Source organism: Anabas testudineus, chromosome 17 (genome assembly GCF_900324465.2).
Source record: "Anabas testudineus chromosome 17, fAnaTes1.2, whole genome shotgun sequence".
NCBI classification, from domain to species: Eukaryota; Metazoa; Chordata; class Actinopteri; order Anabantiformes; family Anabantidae; genus Anabas; species Anabas testudineus.
The window spans coordinates 20,228,638-20,247,822 of NC_046626.1; the positions used below are offsets into that span (position 1 = coordinate 20,228,638).

The 19,185-nt window shown below is 38.5% G+C and overlaps 3 protein-coding genes across 3 annotated transcripts in view; 2 read left to right on the forward strand and 1 right to left on the reverse strand.

Annotated features, from left to right (window-relative positions):
• Nucleotides 1–1,221, reverse strand: part of vipr2 (vasoactive intestinal peptide receptor 2) — a 28,116-nt gene extending 26,895 nt beyond the window's left edge. Inside the window, exon 1 of the mRNA XM_026374928.1 lies at nt 1,032–1,221. Coding sequence (XP_026230713.1) covers nt 1,032–1,082 — 51 coding nt within the window. The 5' untranslated portion in view covers nt 1,083–1,221. The remainder of the gene's footprint in view (nt 1–1,031) is intronic.
• A 3,959-nt stretch (nt 1,222–5,180) lies between these two features.
• Nucleotides 5,181–12,622, forward strand: LOC113171893 (E3 ubiquitin/ISG15 ligase TRIM25-like). Its single transcript, XM_033326465.1, is given in 3 exon segments — nt 5,181–6,857; nt 9,490–10,006; nt 10,009–12,622. Coding segments are annotated over 3 exon segments (3,351 nt in total). The 3' UTR covers nt 11,166–12,622.
• A 1,331-nt stretch (nt 12,623–13,953) lies between these two features.
• On the forward strand, nt 13,954–15,919 carry LOC117152984 (tripartite motif-containing protein 16-like). Its single transcript, XM_033326483.1, has one exon. The coding sequence runs from the start codon at nt 14,240–14,242 to the stop codon at nt 15,917–15,919; it is 1,680 nt and encodes a 559-aa protein (XP_033182374.1). The 5' UTR covers nt 13,954–14,239.
• The last annotated feature ends 3,266 nt before the right edge of the window (nt 15,920–19,185 follow it).

The following is a 19,185-nucleotide window of genomic DNA, read 5'->3' on the forward strand; positions in this document are numbered from 1 at the left end:
TTTTAACAGCCACAGTCTGCTTTTAGTGGAAGGAGGCTACAAAAAGCACTTCCACTGTTTATACTGGGAGGTGGATCCACACGGGAAAAGGAGCAGGACTGGAAAAAAAGAGCGATAACAGCTGGAGGATGGGTCAAAGAGAGATTATTTTTACAAATGATCTGAAGTAATGACAAGAGAAATGCCCGAGGGCAACTTCAGTGTGTCCCATTTCACAATAATGAGGGTAAATTGACTTTTATCTATCTGATAAATGATCGATGATCCATCTGTCTGTGCACGAGACAGATACAATGACGTATCTGCTGTATGTTATTTATTTGACTTTCTTTTAACATTTCTCTCTTTATTATTAATTATTATATAGTTTAAGAAGTGCACTATAATAAAAACATGCTCTTTATAGTGTAACAGCAATAAATAATGGAACCAGAGGGTATTTAGCACAAAATGAAAGTTTCAGATAAAAAACAAACAATTGTTTAAAAATAATTTAACAAAGCAACACAGGATGTTTTCTCTTCTATACTTACAACTAACAAATTAAGTGAACTCTGCTCTACGTGAATAAATTACACCTCAACTAACAAAATATTCTAATTAATTCAGGTTCCAGCTTTAATGTGCATATTTGTTTTTATCTCATGATAATTAGACAACAGTTGGGTTTTGGACTCGTGTTTGGACAAGATGAGACAACATCTGCAGCTACTGATTCTCTGTTTATCTGTAGATCATCAGATAGATTTAAATAATCCCTGAAATGAAACCAAACCAGAACTATAAAACTGATAAAAACAGCAAATGCTCAAATCAACCACTAGATTAATGAATCCAATCAAACACGAGGGGATCCAGATGTGACACAGACCAAACATCTGATTGGTTAATTGATCGATTAATTGAATATAATGATATGCAGCTCTATAAATGACCACACTGTACTAATCAGCAGGTTAATGGACTTTTCAACTCGTGCACATGAGATCTGCAGCTTTGTGAAGCAAACACAAATATTACTGAGGACTCACCGTGAGGGGACACGTCGAGAAACACAAGGTGACCAACAGCAAACTTCTCATATTCTCTGCTGCAGACAATCCGCGTCCTAACAGGAGAAACTCCGCTTTACGCACATGTTCCCTCAGACTCCAGCTCAGAGCTTCAGTCCGTTCAATGCGCGCTTTTTATTTCCATGCAGACAGAGGAGCAGACTCTGAAGTCCTGGATCCAAACCGGTGGAGTCCACAGAGCTGAGTGTGCAGAGGACCCAGCATCGAGCGACAGGTTCACACAGACAAGCCCAGAAAACACGAGACGCTTCCTGAACAGACCTTCAAAATAAACCTTTACTGACTCACAGTCGATTTAGAAGGTTCCTGACTAACCCTGAATAATAAGCAGCTGTTCTTATTGACTTCATTGACTTCCTGTGTCTTTCATTTAATTGATTCTTAATTGATTAATAGACAACGTGAAATAAAGCTTAATGTTATTGTCTCTGTACTCATGTCTGTATTTTAGATCTCTACAGAGAGCTTCAGCTTCCTAATACAAACAAAAGGACCAATCTACATTTTAGTTTTATTATCAGTTCCTTTCTATAATAACTGATTCAGTCCTGATGCTGCAAAACACAGGCAGGACTGTGTTTTAATGTGCAGCTCAGGAGTTGCTAGAGAGAAAGATCTGACAAAGTTACGTGACATGAAACTCCAAAATGAGATCCCATGATTTGTTGGGGAATAGCAGAGCACACATAAGTAAATCAAGTGCACACCTGTACAGAAACATTTCCATAAATGCAGACTCCCAGCTGAGATGTGCACATGGTTTCTGTCTTGTTCTGTAAACCTGTGGATGAAGTGGCACATTATTTACCCGGAGCCACAGACTTTGAGCTGTGGGCATCAACAGTGCATTAAAACGTGCAGACAGAAGAACGTAAAGCAGTCAGTCTGTGTCCAGGCGCTTCGAGTGCTTTATGGTTTGTGTTTGTGACCACAGTTAAACAGTGTCGAGCACGAACCCGTCAGAACGTGCACATCGTGGTCTTCATGAGGGAGGGAAGCACCATGTGGTCTGGTTTTGTTTCTCCACTGATTATATTTAGTTAGTTTTTAATCTAGCAGGAAAGTGGCAAGAAAAAGTATGTGAACCCTTTGGAACTGTATGATTTTCTGCAATAATTTGTCATAAAATGTGATCTGATCATCATCTAAATCAAAAGTATACAAACAAACAAAATAAATTAATAAACTAATTATTTATACCCAAGGTTCACATACTTTTCATAAAGACATGAAAGATCAGAAATGTTTTTTTGTTATTATTATATTTGTTAATACTCTTGGCTTAGATGATCACATTTTATGACATGATGTTCCAAAAGGTTCACATACTTTTTCTTGCCACTGTAAATGCAAACGATAACAACTGATGAACGTATGATGTAGACGTAAATTATCTCTTAAAGAATCAACATTGACTGGAAGAACTCCATTCACTAATATGAATTGATAGAAGGTTTTAATCATCGGCTCAGAGATGAGTTTACAATTCATATGAATGAACACTGGTGCTGATATTCAAATTAAACCATCAGTATGTGAACGACTCTACGTGCAGGCTGCTCCAGCTCTTTTAAAAACCTTTATTAATGTTATTAAGCTTAATGAGGAAAATTCAATAAGACCCACGATGGGAAAATTGATCTTTTTTTGTCCTGATTGAACTGATGATTGTAAGCTGAAGACAAACAAAAACCACATTAATGACTCTTTCCAAGTTCAAGAATTCACTTTCTCTCCTGTTTTTTTTTTTTCTGATAACAGAGATTGTTTGAAAATCTTCAATATTCTTTCAAATGGCATTTTTCTGTGTGAAAATCCCTCTTAACTGGACGATGATGAGAACTGCTGCCACTCTTTTAAGTGGGAACTGTGTGTTCTGGACATTTTAATGTGTGTACGCTGGTTTCTCATCAGTCACAGCAGCACAGGAGGTTGTGTTTTGTGGAAACAGACAGCTGTGCAGCATTTAAATGCAGCGTCACATAGGTGGAAATGAAAACGTCTCATTCTTCAGTAGCTTCCTGTGTGAAGATGACGTCGATTATAAAGAGATTCAGTTCACATCTTTTCCTCTCAGTGGTGAATGTTGTTCATCCAGTGAATGACTTTCACAGATGGACTTCAGGTTTCTGACTCTGCTCCTTGAAGCCTTTAAAATCCTCAGTTTGTTGAGATTCACCATCCCTGATACGTTCATTCATACATTATCATTTACTTTGATTTGCAAACACCACCATGACATCTAGTGGGGAAACGCTGCTAACACTGTCTGCTACCTAAGATTGTTTCATACTGACTGCACAGTTTTTACATAGTAAATTCTTTTTCTTAAACAACCAGCTGGATGCACAGATGCTTTAAACCTCAGTGAAGTCAACAGCAGGTTAACTCCAACATTACACACATGGAAGACAAACACACAGCTGACTTCATCTGCTGCATGGCCCGAATTGTTATTTTCAATAGACCAGATGTAGTTTTGGCTTCAGATATACAGTGTTAACGTATTGTAGGGGAAAATGGAAAAGCAAACACAGGAAAACACTTTAAAATCTTATTTCACATTCATTTATTTCAGCTGTGAAAATAGAAATAAACAGGTTCGTGGTCTTGTGGTTTAAATATCAGCAGGTGAAGTTCACACACCAAGGAGAAAAAACTGTATGAGAGACCAGGATATTTCCACGATCAGCCTGGTTCTTCATTCTTCAAAGTTCCTCATTTTATCATCTTGTTGGTTAAATTTGAAAAGCTGCTAACAGTTTATTTATCTTGCAGCTCCAGAAATGCTGATCTCAGTCTTATGAATATAGGTCCACTGAGGAGCTTGAAGTTTGCAGTAAAACACCATCAGTGTTGTTTATGATGGTTTCACTCAAAAACTTGTAAGAACTTAAAAATTCAGCTTTGTTCCAGTTAATTCTTTACTTTAATTCCTGTCTGTGGATTTTATGTGAAGTACTTTTTTGTCATTTTTAGAGAACCTCTAAACTTAGAAATGAAGAATTTACAACTTAAAATCTGAGCTGCTCATCTGAAATGAATCAAACCCTGATTAACCCCTTTTCTTCCTGCTCTCTCTCATGTCGTCCATAGGAAAATCAAACAGGTTATGATTTTCTTATTAAGTAAAAACTGTTAAATCAAATATACATTAATTGAGCTGTATTAAAAACACATTTTATGATTTTGTTTTAATCATAGACAACTCATGTTTGATTCAAACGATGACACATAAAGTCTGAGTTTCTTTAAATTACAGTATTTAGCATAATTTAACCTGTAAAGTGATGGAAATTAAAAAGTGGAAGATTATACTTAAAGGAACAATATGTAGCACTGACACCAAGTGTTTCAAAGCGGTACTGCAGAACAAATTCAACATTTGACAGAGCTGAAGCTCAAAATTTGGTGTAAATATCCTCTGACAAGTTTTTTTCTTTGAGCTACAGTAATGTTAATGTGAAACTTATTAATTATGACGCACTAAAAACATTCAAGGAGAAAAACAGCTGTCAGTTTAGTTTGATGGTTTACGGTTGGTTCTGTCAGTTCAGTTTGTCAGTGAATCCACACTGGTCTATATTTGTATAGAAATAATAAAGTGCTGCTGGTTTCTGTGCTATTTTATCTTGACCTCCTGGAATGAAATGAGCAGCTGACTTGTTGTTTTAGGTTCAGAGATCATGTCGCTTCCTAGTGTGTAGTTCATGGTACCTTTATTTAAAGTGGAATGAATTTACTGAGTCATTAGACTTTAATGAATTAAAGTTAATAAAATACTTAGAAACATGTAAGAACACAACAAAGGGTTAAATACACAGTTTCTCTCTTAAACCGCTGCTGTTCCTGGAATGAACCAAAGCCTGATGACCCTCCCTTTACTTCCTGCTCTCAAACATAGTGAGCTCCACTCTGTCCATTTATTTCCTTGTTCCCTCCTCTTCAGATCTACAGTTTGAGGATGGGTGGAACCAACATGTGGTGAAGTGTAAGAGCTGACAGACTCCATTCACTGCACAAACACATGTTGTTGAGATCAGAGCTCAAACTAGTTTCACTTCTAACAAAGTGAAACTCAGACAGTTGTTGACACTGAGAGGTGAAATGGCGCAGAAAGGAGTTCAGCTGGACCGAGAAACCTTCTCTTGTTCGATCTGTCTGGATCTACTGAAGGATCCTGTGACTATTCCCTGTGGACACAGTTACTGTATGAACTGTATTAACAGTTTCTGGGATGAAGAGGATGGTAAGAAACTCTACAGCTGCCCTCAGTGTAGACAGACCTTCACACCGAGACCTGTGCTGGTTAAAAACACCATGTTAGCAGTTTTAGTGGAGGAGCTGAAGAAGACTGGACTCCAAGCTGCTCCTGCTGATCACTGCTATGCTGGACCTGAAGATGTGGCCTGTGATGTCTGCACTGGGAGAAAACTGGAAGCTCTCAAGTCCTGTCTTCAATGTCTGGTTTCATACTGTGAGAAACACCTTCAGCCTCATTATGATGTAGCTCAGTTAAAGAAACACAAACTGGTGGAGCCCTCCAAGAAGCTCCAGGAGAACATCTGCTCTGGTCACGATGAGGTGATGAAGATGTTCTGTCGTACTGATCAGCAGTGTATCTGTTATCTCTGCTCTGTGGATCAACATAAAGGTCACGACACAGTCTCAGCTGCAGCAGAAAGGACTGAGAGGCAGAGAGAGCTGGAGGGGAGTCGACAAAAACTCCAGCAGAGAATCCAGGACAGAGAGAAAGAGGTGAAGCTGCTTCAACAGGAGGTGGAGGCTATCAATCACTCTGCTGGTAAAACAGTGGAGCACAGTGAGAAGATCTTCACTCAGCTGATTGGTCTCATTGACAAAAGAAGGTCTGATGTGAAGCAGCAGATCAGATCCAAGCAGGAAACTGAAGTGAGTCGAGTCAAAGAGCTTCAGGAGAAGCTGGAGCAGGAGATCACTGAGCTGAAGAGGAAAGACGCTGAGCTGGAGCAGCTCTCACACACAGAGGATCACAACCAGTTTCTACACAACTACCCCTCAGTGTCAGCACTCAGTCAATCTACACACTCATCCAGCATCAATATCCGTCCTCTGAGATACTTTGAGGATGTGACAGCAGCTGTGTCAGAGCTCAGAGACAAACTACAGGACATTCTGAGGGAGACATGGACAAATATCTCACAGACAGTGACTGAAGTGGATGTTTTACTGTCAAATCCAGAACCAAAGACCAGAGCTGGATTCTTAAAATACTCACAAGAAATCACACTGGATCCAAACACAGTAAACAGATATCTGTTATTATCTCAGGGAAACAGAAAAATTACATTAATGACTGAACAACAGTCTTATTCTAGTCACACAGACAGATTCACTGGAATTTGTTGGCAGGTCCTGAGTAGAGAGAGTCTGACTGGACGTTGTTACTGGGAGGTGGAGTGGAGCGGGACAGGAGGAGTTTATGTAGCAGTCGCATACAAGAATATCAGGAGAACAGGGAGCTTGGAGGAATGTGGATTTGGATACAATGATAAATCTTGGTCATTAATATGTGACAACATCAGTTACCTATTTAGGTACAACAATATCATAACTCCAGTCTCAGGTCCTCTGTCCTCCAGAATAGGAGTTTACCTGGATCACAGAGCAGGTGTTCTGTCCTTCTACAGCGTCTCTGAAACCATGACTCTCCTCCACAGAGTCCAGACCACATTCACTCAGCCTCTCTATGCTGGACTTGGGCTTTTTTCTTATGGAGACACTGCAGAGTTCAGTAAATTGAAATAGACAGAAGTAATGTATTTAATGTTTAATCTTATTTCTTCCTCATGTTTTTGTGACATTACTTCACAGAAATCAGTCAAATCAAACAAGAATTGTCAGAACGTCTTTATAATCTCATCATTTCTTGATTCTTGTTGAATTCATTGAGTTGGAGCTGTTTCCTGTGTTTAGTCATGAAGGATATCACTGCTCATGACAACTTTTCTTTCCTCAAACTGACATTACTCCACATGACAATAACTTCTCTCTGCTCATAACGTTTGTTGAATATTTCTTTGAATGGATTTGTCTGCTGATGTTTTTCTTCCACTGCATATGTACAGAAATCACAACAGATTTCTTAGAAATCCAACCTAGAAATTGATGGTTCTTTATCAAAGGGATGTTGTTCTGAACACTGTGTAAATTGAAATGGAGTAAATTTGACAGATCTATTAAAACAGTAAATACTGTGATGACAAGAAGTAAAGATGCTGTTTATCTTTTGTTCCCATAACTGAGAGTCTTCATTAAACCAACTCTATGAATGAAGTCGATCTTTACATGAAACCTGAAATACCTGCTGCGGCTCATCTTTGGTTTGCGGCTGCAAGTTGTCAGAGTGTGTGACTTCACTGCTAGAGTAAAGCCTGATAAACCCCTTTTCCTTCTGCTCTCTCTCATGTCGTCCATAGGAAAATCAAACAGGTTATGATTTTCTGATTAAGTAAAGACTGTTAAACCAAATATACATGATATATAAATTCGAGTTTTATTGGAAAAACACATTTTAGGATTTTGTTGTAATCATAGACAACTCGTGTTTGATTCAAACGATGACACATGAAGTCTGAGTTTCGTCAGTTTACAGTATTTAGCATAATTTAACATGTAAAGTGATGGACATTACTGAATCTCAAAATTTGGTGTAAATGGCTTCTGACAAGCTTTTTTCTTTCAGCTACAGTAAAGTTAATGTGAAACTTATTAATTATGATGAACTAAAAACATTCAAGAAGAAAAACAGCTGTCAGTTTAGTTTGATGGTTTACGGTTGGTTCTGTCAGTACAGTTTGTCAGTGAATCCACACTGGTCTATATTTGTATAGAAATAATAAAGTGCTGCTGGTTTCTGTGCTATTTTATCTTGACCTCCTGGAATGAAATGAGCAGCTGACTTGTTGTTTTAGGTTCAGAGATCATGTCGTTTCCTAGTGTGTAGTTCATGGTACCTTTATTTAAAGTGGAATGAATTTACTGAGTCATTAGACTTTAATGAATTAAAACAAAGTCAAATAATTTTGGAAAAATTCTAGTTTTTAATAAAATGCTCAGAAACATGTAAGTGTAACAGATTAGAAAAGGCACTTTATTTTAGAATTATTATTTTTAAGTATGTTGTGAATTTTATTTATTGTTATGAAGATTTTATTTAGTATTTGTGAATTTCTCTTTTAATTTGCACTTTGTTTGTCCCTCCTGGGGATCTGTATTGCTGCACTTCGCCTTTTCTGTTCCTCCTGAGGTTCCGTACCTCTGGAGTCTCCGCCCCCTCCCCTCACTCTGTCTCTAGTCCTCTCTGAGGTCGGTGCTGTGGAGGAACACGGGCGGCGCTATTATGCTAATTTCTTTATAGTATGACTTGTTTATTATGTTGTTTTGACTGTTTAACTTTTGCTTTTAAAGTTACTGTCACATTGAGCCATTTTTGTTGAGTTTTGACCGCTAGTATACGTTTTATATCCGTTTTTGTTTTACTCTTTAGCAGCAGCCGCCATGTGGTTTGTTAAAGTAGCTGTGTAGAGTTTTCATTGTATTTCTCATTGAAACTTTATTTTTCTACATACAGGGATCAGATGTGCAGGACAGGCCAGAAAACAATATGTATTATTGTCTTCTGCAGGTACGTTTCTTTCCATTTTGTTTTCATGTCTGTTGTTTATATCCCGTCATCCAGCCACATGCAATAGTTTAGTTTATCTGAGTGTATTTTCATGGTTTATATTCAATTGTGAAGAAAATTGTTAATATTTGTTATTGTGGTTTGCAACATGTAAAGAAAAAAAAAGTTTTCTTTTGTAATCAGCTGCTCTTGATTATAAAAATACTATGTAAAGTATAGATTGCAGCATTGTATACAGGTCTAAATATTGTATAGAGCCTCTGTAATAATTGTTGTAAGTCTATGTTATGAGAGAAGACCCCCTTTTCCCTCACACTGCCGCTAGGCATCGCTGAGGGGGTCAGATGTGCAGGACAGGCCATAAAACAATATGTATTATTGTCTTCTGCAGGCATTGTGAAAAGCGAATAGAGCAAAGGAAAACAGTATTCAGCGTGACTATCATGTGTGTCGTTCTACACCCGTTACATAAGAACACAACAAAGGGTTAAACACACAGTTTCTCTCTAAAACCGCTCCTGTTTCTGGAATCAATCAAAGCCTGATGACCCTCCCTTTACTTCCTGCTCTCAAACACAGTGAGCTCCACTCTGTCCATTTATTTCCTTGTTCCCTCCTCTTCAGATCTACAGTTTGAGGATGGGTGGAACCAACATGTGGTGAAGTGTAAGAGCTGACAGACTCCATTCACTGCACAAACACATGCTGTTGATCAGAGCTCAAACTAGTTCAGTTCTAAGAAAGTAAAACTTTGAAATGGCGCAGAAAGGAGTTCAGCTGGACCAAGAAACCTTCTCTTGTTCGATCTGTCTGGATCTACTGAAGGATCCTGTGACTATTCCCTGTGGACACAGTTACTGTATGAACTGTATTAACAGTTTCTGGGATGAAGAGGATGGTAAGAAACTCTACAGCTGCCCTCAGTGTAGACAGACCTTCACACCGAGACCTGTGCTGGTTAAAAACACCATGTTAGCAGTTTTAGTGGAGGAGCTGAAGAAGACTGGACTCCAAGCTGCTCCTGCTGATCACTGCTATGCTGGACCTGAAGATGTGGCCTGTGATGTCTGCACTGGGAGAAAACTGAAAGCTCTCAAGTCCTGTCTTCAATGTCTGGTTTCATACTGTGAGAAACACCTTCAGCCTCATTATGATGCAGCTCCATTAAAGAAACACAAACTGGTGGAGCCCTCCAAAAAGCTCCAGGAGAACATCTGCTCTCGTCACGATGAGGTGATGAAGATGTTCTGTCGTACTGATCAGCAGTGTATCTCTGCTCTGTGGATCAACATAAAGGTCACGACACAGTCTCAGCTGCAGCAGAAAGGACTGAGAGGCAGAGAGAGCTGGAGGGGAGTCGACAAAAACTCCAGCAGAGAATCCAGGACAGAGAGAAAGAGGTGAAGCTGCTTCAACAGGAGGTGGAGGCTATCAATCACTCTGCTGGTAAAACAGTGGAGCACAGTGAGAAGATCTTCACTCAGCTGATTGGTCTCATTGACAAAAGAAGGTCTGATGTGAAGCAGCAGATCAGATCCCAGCAGGAAACTGAAGTGAGTCGAGTCAAAGAGCTTCAGGAGAAGCTGGAGCAGGAGATCACTGAGCTGAAGAGGAAAGACGCTGAGCTGGAGCAGCTCTCACACACAGAGGATCACAACCAGTTTCTACACAACTACCCCTCAGTGTCAGCACTCAGTCAATCTACACACTCATCCAGCATCAATATCCGTCCTCTGAGATACTTTGAGGATGTGACAGCAGCTGTGTCAGAGCTCAGAGACAAACTACAGGACATTCTGAGGGAGACATGGACAAATATCTCACAGACAGAGACTGAAGTGGATGTTTTACTGTCAAATCCAGAACCAAAGACCAGAGCTGGATTCTTAAAATACTCACAAGAAATCACACTGGATCCAAACACAGTAAACACAAAACTGTTATTATCTGAGGGAAACAGAAAAGTTACAGTAATGAGGAAACATCAGTCTTATTCTAGTCACACAGACAGATTCACTCAATATTATCAGGTCCTGAGTAGAGAGAGTCTGACTGGACGTTGTTACTGGGAGGTGGAGTGGAGCGGGAGAGGAGTTTATGTAGCAGTCGCATACAAGAATATCAGCAGAACAGGGAGCTGGAAGGAATGTTGTTTTGGATTAAATGATAAATCTTGGTCATTAAGATGTGACAACAGCAGTTACGTATTTAAGTACAACAATATCCAAACTCCAGTCTCAGGTCCTCCGTCCTCCAGAATAGGAGTTTACCTGGATCACAGAGCAGGTGTTCTGTCCTTCTACAGCGTCTCTGAAACCATGACTCTCCTCCACAGAGTCCAGACCACATTCACTCAGCCTCTCTATGCTGGACTTTGGCTTCCTTATTATGCTGGAGACACTGCAGAGTTCTGTAAAGTGAAATAGACAGAAGTAATGTATTTAATGTTTAATCTTATTTCTTCCTCATGTTTCTGTGACATTACTTCACAGAAATCAGTCAAATCAAACAAGAATTGTCAGAACGTCTTTATAATCTCATCATTTCTTGATTCTTGTTGAATTCATTGAGTTGGAGCTGTTTCCTGTGTTTAGTCATGAAGGATATCACTGCTCATGACAACTTTTCTTTCCTCAAACTGACATTACTCCACATGACAATAACTTCTCTCTGCTCATAACGTTTGTTGAATATTTCTTTGAATGGATTTGTCTGCTGATGTTTCATGTTCACATACTTTTTCTTGCCACTGTAAATGCAAACGATAACAACTGATGAACGTATGATTTAGACGTAAATTAGCTCTTAAAGTTTAATTTGTTTTCATGAATGAATCAACATTGACTGAAAGAACTCCATTCACTAATCATCGTTTTAATTTGAATTGATAGAAGGTTTTAATCATCGGCTCAGAGATGAGTTTACAATTAATATGAATGAACACTGAACACTGGTGCTGATATTCAAATTAAACCATCAGTATGTGAACGACTCTACGTGCAGGCTGCTCCAGCTCTTTTAAATACCTTTATTAATGTTATTAAGCTTAATGAGGAAAATTCAATAAGACCCACGATGGGAAAATTTGTCCTGATTGAACTGATAATTGTAAGTTAAAGACAAACAAAAGAGAAAAACCACATTAATGACTCTTTCCAAGTTCAAGAATTCACTTTCTCTCCTGTTTTTTTTTCTGATAACAGAGATTGTTTGAAAATCTTCAATATTCTTTCAAATGGCATTTTTCTGTGTGAAAATCCCTCTTAACTGGACGATGATGAGAACTGCTGCCACTCTTTTAAGTGGGAACTGTGTGTTCTGGACATTTCAATGTGTGTACGCTGGTTTCTCATCAGTCACAGCAGCACAGGAGGTTGTGTTTTGTGGAAACAGACAGCTGTGCAGCATTTAAATGCAGCGTCACATAGGTGGAAATGAAAACGTCTCATTCTTCAGTAGCTTCCTGTGTGAAGATGACGTCGATTATAAAGAGATTCAGTTCACATCTTTTCCTCTCAGTGGTGAATGTTGTTCATCCAGTGAATGACTTTCACAGATGGACTTCAGGTTTCTGACTCTGCTCCTTGAAGCCTTTAAAATTCTCAATTTGTTGAGATTCACCATCCCTGATACGTTCATTCATACATTATCATTTACTTTGATTTGCAAACACCACCATGACATCTAGTGGGGAAACGCTGCTAACACTGTCTGCTACCTAAGATTGTTTCATACTGACTGCACAGTTTTTACATAGTCAATTCTTTTTCTTAAACAACCAGCTGGATGCACAGATGCTTTAAACCTCAGTGAAGTCAACAGCAGGTGAACTCCAACATTACACACATGGAAGACAAACACACAGCTGACTTCATCTGCTGCATGGCCCGAATTGTTGTTTATAATAGACCAGATGTAGTTTTGGCTTCAGATATACAGTGTTAACGTATTGTAGGGGAAAATGGAAAAGCAAACACAGGAAAACACTTTAAAATCTTATTTCACATTCATTTATTTCAGCTGTGAAAATAGAAATAAACAGGTTTGTGGTCTTGTGGTTTAAATATCAGCAGGTGAAGTTCACACACCAAGGAGAAAAAACTGTATGAGAGACCAGGATATTTCCACGATCAGCCTGGTTCTTCATTCTTCAAAGTTCCTCATTTTATCATCTTGTTGGTTAAATTTGAAAAGCTGCTAACAGTTTATTTATCTTGCAGCTCCAGAAATGCTGATCTCAGTCTTATGAATATAGGTCCACTGAGGAGCTTGAAGTTTGCAGTAAAACACCATCAGTGTTGTTTATGATGGTTTCACTCAAAAACTTGTAAGAACTTAAAAATTCAATTGAGAGAACCTCTAAACTTAGAAATGAAGAATTTACATCTTAAAATCTGAGCTGCTCATCTGGAATGAATCAAAGCCTGATTAACCCCTTTTCTTCCTGCTCTCTCTCATGTCGTCCATAGGAATATTAAACAGGTTATGATTTTCTAATTAAGTAAAAACTCTTAAATCAAATAGACATGATATATAAAATTGAGCTTTACTGAAAAACACATTTTATGTTTTTGTTGTAATCATAGACAACTCGTTTTTGATTCAAACGATGACACAAAGTCTGAGTTTATTCAAATTACAGTATTTAGCATCATTTAACATGTAAAGTTATGAAAATTAAAAACTGGAAGATTATACTTAAAGGAACAATATGTAGCACTGACACCAAGTGTTTCAAAGCGGTACTGCAGAACAAATTAAAAAATATTTTACAGAGCTGAAGCTCAAAATTTGGTGTAAATATCTTCTGACAAGTTTTTTTCTTTCAGCTACAGTAATGTTAATGTGAAACTTATCAATTACGACGCACTAAAAACATTCAAGGAGAAAAACAGCTGTCAGTTTAGTTTGATGGTTTACGGTTGGTTCTGTCAGTACAGTTTGTCAGTGAATCCACACTGGTCTATATTTGTATAGAAATAATAAAGTGCTGCTGGTTTCTGTGATGTTTTATCTTGACCTCCTGGAATGAAATGAGCAGCTGACTTGTTGTTTTAGGTTCAGAGATCATGTCGTTTCCTAGTGTGTAGTTCATGGTACCTTTATTTAAAGTGGTATGAATTTACTGAGTCATTAGACTTTAATGAATTAAAACAAATTAAAGTTAATAAAACGCTCAGAAACATGTAAGAACACAACAAAGTGTTAAACACACAGTTTCTCTCTAAAACCGCTCCTGTTTCTGGAATGAACCAAAGCCTGATGACCCTCCCTTTACTTCCTGCTCTCAAACACAGTGAGCTCCACTCTGTCCATTTATTTCCTTGTTCCCTCCTCTTCAGATCTACAGTTTGAGGATGGGTGGAACCAACATGTGCTGAAGTGTAAGAGCTGACAGACTCCATTCACTGCACAAACACATGTTGTTGAGATCAGAGCTCAAACTAGTTTCACTTCTAACAAAGTGAAACTCAGACAGTTGTTGACACTGAGAGGTGAAATGGCGCAGAAAGGAGTTCAGCTGGACCGAGAAACCTTCTCTTGTTCCATCTGTCTGGATCTACTGAAGGATCCTGTGACTATTCCCTGTGGACACAGTTACTGTATGAACTGTATTAACAGTTTCTGGGATGAAGAGGATGGTAAGAAACTCTACAGCTGCCCTCAGTGTAGACAGACCTTCACACCGAGACCTGTGCTGGTTAAAAACACCATGTTAGCAGTTTTAGTGGAGGAGCTGAAGAAGACTGGACTCCAAGCTGCTCCTGCTGATCACTGCTATGCTGGACCTGAAGATGTGGCCTGTGATGTCTGCACTGGGAGAAAACTGAAAGCTCTCAAGTCCTGTCTTCAATGTCTGGTTTCATACTGTGAGAAACACCTTCAGCCTCATTATGATGTAGCTCAGTTAAAGAAACACAAACTGGTGGAGCCCTCCAAGAAGCTCCAGGAGAACATCTGCTCTCGTCATGATGAGGTGATGAAGATGTTCTGTCGTACTGATCAGCAGTGTATCTGTTATCTCTGCCCTGTGGATCAACATAAAGGTCACGACACAGTCTCAGCTGCAGCAGAAAGGACTGAGAGGCAGAGAGAGCTGGAGGGGAGTCGACAAAAACTCCAGCAGAGAATCCAGGACAGAGAGAAAGAGGTGAAGCTGCTTCAACAGGAGGTGGAGGCTATCAATCACTCTGCTGGTAAAACAGTGGAGCACAGTGAGAAGATCTTCACTCAGCTGATTGGTCTCATTGACAAAAGAAGGTCTGATGTGAAGCAGCAGATCAGATCCCAGCAGGAAACTGAAGTGAGTCGAGTCAAAGAGCTTCAGGAGAAGCTGGAGCAGGAGATCACTGAGCTGAAGAGGAAAGACGCTGAGCTGGAGCAGCTCTCACACACAGAGGATCACACCCAGTTTCTACACAACTACCCCTCAGTGTCAGCACTCAGTCAATCTACACACTCATCCAGCATCAATATCCGTCCTCTGAGCTACTTTGAGGATGTGACAGCAGCTGTGTCAGAGCTCAGAGACAAACTACAGGACATTCTGAGGGAGACATGGACAAATATCTCACAGACAGTGACTGAAGTGGATGTTTTACTGTCAAATCCAGAACCAAAGACCAGAGCTGGATTCTTAAAATACTCACAAGAAATCACACTGGATCCAAACACAGCAAACACAAAACTGTTATTATCTGAGGGAAACAGAAAAGTTACATTAATGAGGAAACATCAGTCTTATTCTAGTCACACAGACAGATTCACTGGAATTTGTTGGCAGGTCCTGAGTAGAGAGAGTCTGACTGGACGTTGTTACTGGGAGGTGGAGTGGAGCGGGACAGGAGGAGTTTATGTAACAGTCGCATACAAGAATATCAGGAGAAGAGGGAGCTTGAATGAATGTGGATTTGGATTCAATGATAAATCTTGGTCATTAATGTGTTTAAACAGCAGTTACGTATTCTGGTACAACAATATTAAAACTCCAGTCTCAGGTCCTCCGTCCTCCAGAATAGGAGTTTACCTGGATCACAGAGCAGGTGTTCTGTCCTTCTACAGCGTCTCTCAAACCATGACTCTCCTCCACAGAGTCCAGACCATATTCACTCAGCCTCTCTATGCTGGACTTGGGCTTTTTGATTTTGAAAACACTGCAGAGTTCAGTAAATTGAAATAGACAGAAGTAATGTATTTAATGTTTAATCTTATTTCTTCTTCATGTTTTTGTGACATTACTTCACAGAAATCAGTCAAATCAAACAAGAATTGTCAGAACGTCTTTATTATCTCATCATTTCTTGATTCTTGTTGAATTCATTGAGTTGGAGCTGTTTCCTGTGTTTAGTCATGAAGGATATCACTGCTCATGACAACTTTTCTTTCCTCAAACTGACATTACTCTACATGACAATAACTTCTCTCTGCTCATAACGTAGTAATAGCTATGATAAAGGCAGAAATTTGCATATATTAGACTTTTTTCCTTACATTTTTTAAAAGATAAGTCTTTTTTCCTGTGAAAATAGCACAGTGAACACTTCTGACTTGTATCTTCAACCAGTTGGACCTTATCATAGGTTTATATCTATATGTGTTTGTATTATTATTTTTGTTCCATCTAGAAAATCAATATTAGGCTTAGATTAATAAAAGATTAGGAAAAATGAAGAACCACATTATCCCACCCTAGGAAAACCTCTGGCCACCCTATCAGTAGATCCTCCTCTAATACAAACAACAGGACCAATCTACATTTTAGTTTTATTATCAGTTCCTTTCTATAATAACTGATTCAGTCCTGATGCTGCAAAACACAGGCAGGACTGTGTTTTAACGTGCAGCTCAGGAGTTGCTAGAGAGAAAGATCTGACAAAGTTACGTGACATGAAACTCCAAAATGAGATCCCATGATTTGTTGGGGAATAGCAGAGAACACATAAGTAAATCAAGTGCACACCTGCACAGAAACATTTCCATAAATGCAGACTCGCAGCTGAGATGTGCACATGGTTTCAGTCTTGTTCTGTAAACCTGTGGATGAAGTGACACATTATTTACCCGGAGCCACAGACTTTGAGCTGTGGGCATCAACAGTGCATTCAAACGTGCAGACAGAAGAACGTAAAGCAGTCAGTCTGTGTTTTTTTTGTTATTATTATATTTGTTAATACTCTTGGCTTAGATGATCACATTTTATGACATGAAGTTCCAAAAGGTTCACATACTTTTTCTTGCCACTGTAAATGCAAACGATAACAACTGATGAACGTATGATTTAAACGTAAATTAGCTGTTTAAGTTTAATTTGTTTTCATGAATGAATCAACATTGACTGAAAGAACTCCATTCACTAATCATTGTTTTAATTTGAATTGGTAAAAGGTTTTAATCATCGGCTCAGAGATGAGTTTACAATTCATATGAATGAACACTGAACACTGGTGCTGATATTCAAATTAAACCATCAGTATGTGAACGACTCCACGTGCAGGCTGCTCCAGCTCTTTTAAAAACCTTTATTAATGTTATTAAGCTTAATGAGGAAAATTCAATTAGACCCACGATGGGAAAATTTGTTTTGTCCTGATTGAACTGATAATTGTAAGTTAAAGACAAACAATAGAGAAAAACCACATTAATGACTCTTTCCAAGTTCAAGAATTCACTTTCTCTCCTGTTTTTTTTTCTGATAACAGAGATTGTTTGAAAATCTTCAATATTCTTTCAAATGGCATTTTTATGTGTGAAAATCCCTCTTAACTGGACGATGATGAGAACTGCTGCCACTCTTTTAAGTGGGAACTGTGTGTTCTGGACATTTCAATGTGTGTACGCTGGTTTCTCATCAGTCACAGCAGCACAGGAGGTTGTGTTTTGTGGAAACAGACAGCTGTGCAGCATTTAAATGCAGCGTCACATAGGTGGAAATGAAAACGTCGCATTCTTCAGTAGCTTCCTGTGTGAAGATGACGTCGATTATAAAGAGATTCAGTTCACATCTTTTCCTCTCAGTGGTGAATGTTGTTCATCCAGTGAATGACTTTCACAGATGGACTTCAGGTTTCTGACTCTGCTCCTTGAAGCCTTTAAAATCCTCAGTTTGTTGAGATTCACCATCCCTGATACGTTCATTCATACATTATCATTTACTTTGATTTGCAAACACCACCATGACATCTAGTGGGGAAACGCTGCTAACACTGTCTGCTACCTAAGATTGTTTCATACTGACTGCACAGTTTTTACATAGTCAATTCTTTTTCTTAAACAACCAGCTGGATGCACAGATGCTTTAAACCTCAGTGAAGTCAACAGCAGCTTAACTCCAACATTACACACATGGAAGACAAACACACAGCTGACTTCATCTGCTGCATGGCCCGAATTGTTATTTTCAATAGACCAGATGTAGTTTTGGCTTCAGATATACAGTGTTAACGTATTGTAGGAGAAAATGGAAAAGCAAACAAAGGAAAACACATTAAAATCTTATTTCAGATTCATTTATTTCAGCTGTGAAAATAGAAATAAACATGTTTGTGGTCTTGTGGTTTAAATATCAGCAGGTGAAGTTCACACACCAAGGAGAAAAAACTGTATGAGAGACCAGGATATTTCCACGATCAGCCTGGTTCTTCATTCTTCAAAGTTCCTCATTTTATCATCTTGTTGGTTAAATTTGAAAAGCTGCTAACAGTTTATTTATCTTGCAGCTTCAGAAATGCTGATCTCAGTCTTATGAATATAGGTCCACTGAGGAGCTTGAAGTTTGCAGTAAAACACCATCAGTGTTGTTTATGATGGTTTCACTCAAAAACTTGTAAGAACTTAAAAATTCAGCTTTGTTCCAGTTAATTCTTTACTTTAATTCCTGTCTGTGGATTTTATGGGAAGTACTTTTTGTCATTTTGAGAGAACCTCTAAACTTGAAATTAAGAATTTACATCTTAAAATCTGAGCTGCTCATCTGGAATGAATCAAAGCCTGATTAACCCCTTTTCTTCCTGCTCTCTCTCATGTCGTCCATAGGAAAATTAAACAGGTTATGATTTTCTGATTAAGTAAAAACTGTTAAATCAAATATACATTAATTGAGCTGTATTAAAAACACATTTTATGATTTTGTTGTAATCATAGACAACTCGTGTTTGATTCAAACGATGACACAAAGTCTGAGTTTATTCAAATTACAGTATTTAGCATCATTTAATATGTAAAGTGATGGAAATTAAAAACTGGAAGATTATACTTAAAGGAACAATATGTAGCACTGACACCAAGTGTTTCAAAGCGGTACTGCAGAACAAATTCAACATATTTGACAGAGCTGAAGCTCAAAATTTGGTGTAAATATCTTCTGACAAGTTTTTTTCTTTCAGCTACAGTAATGTTAATGTGAAACTTATCAATTATGAAGCACTAAAAACATTCAAGGAGAAAAAC

Coding starts and splice junctions, on each gene's coding strand:
- LOC117152984 (XM_033326483.1), top strand. CDS start 14,240: ATGGCGCAGAAAGGAGTTCAGCTGGACCGAGAAACCTTCTCTTGTTCC.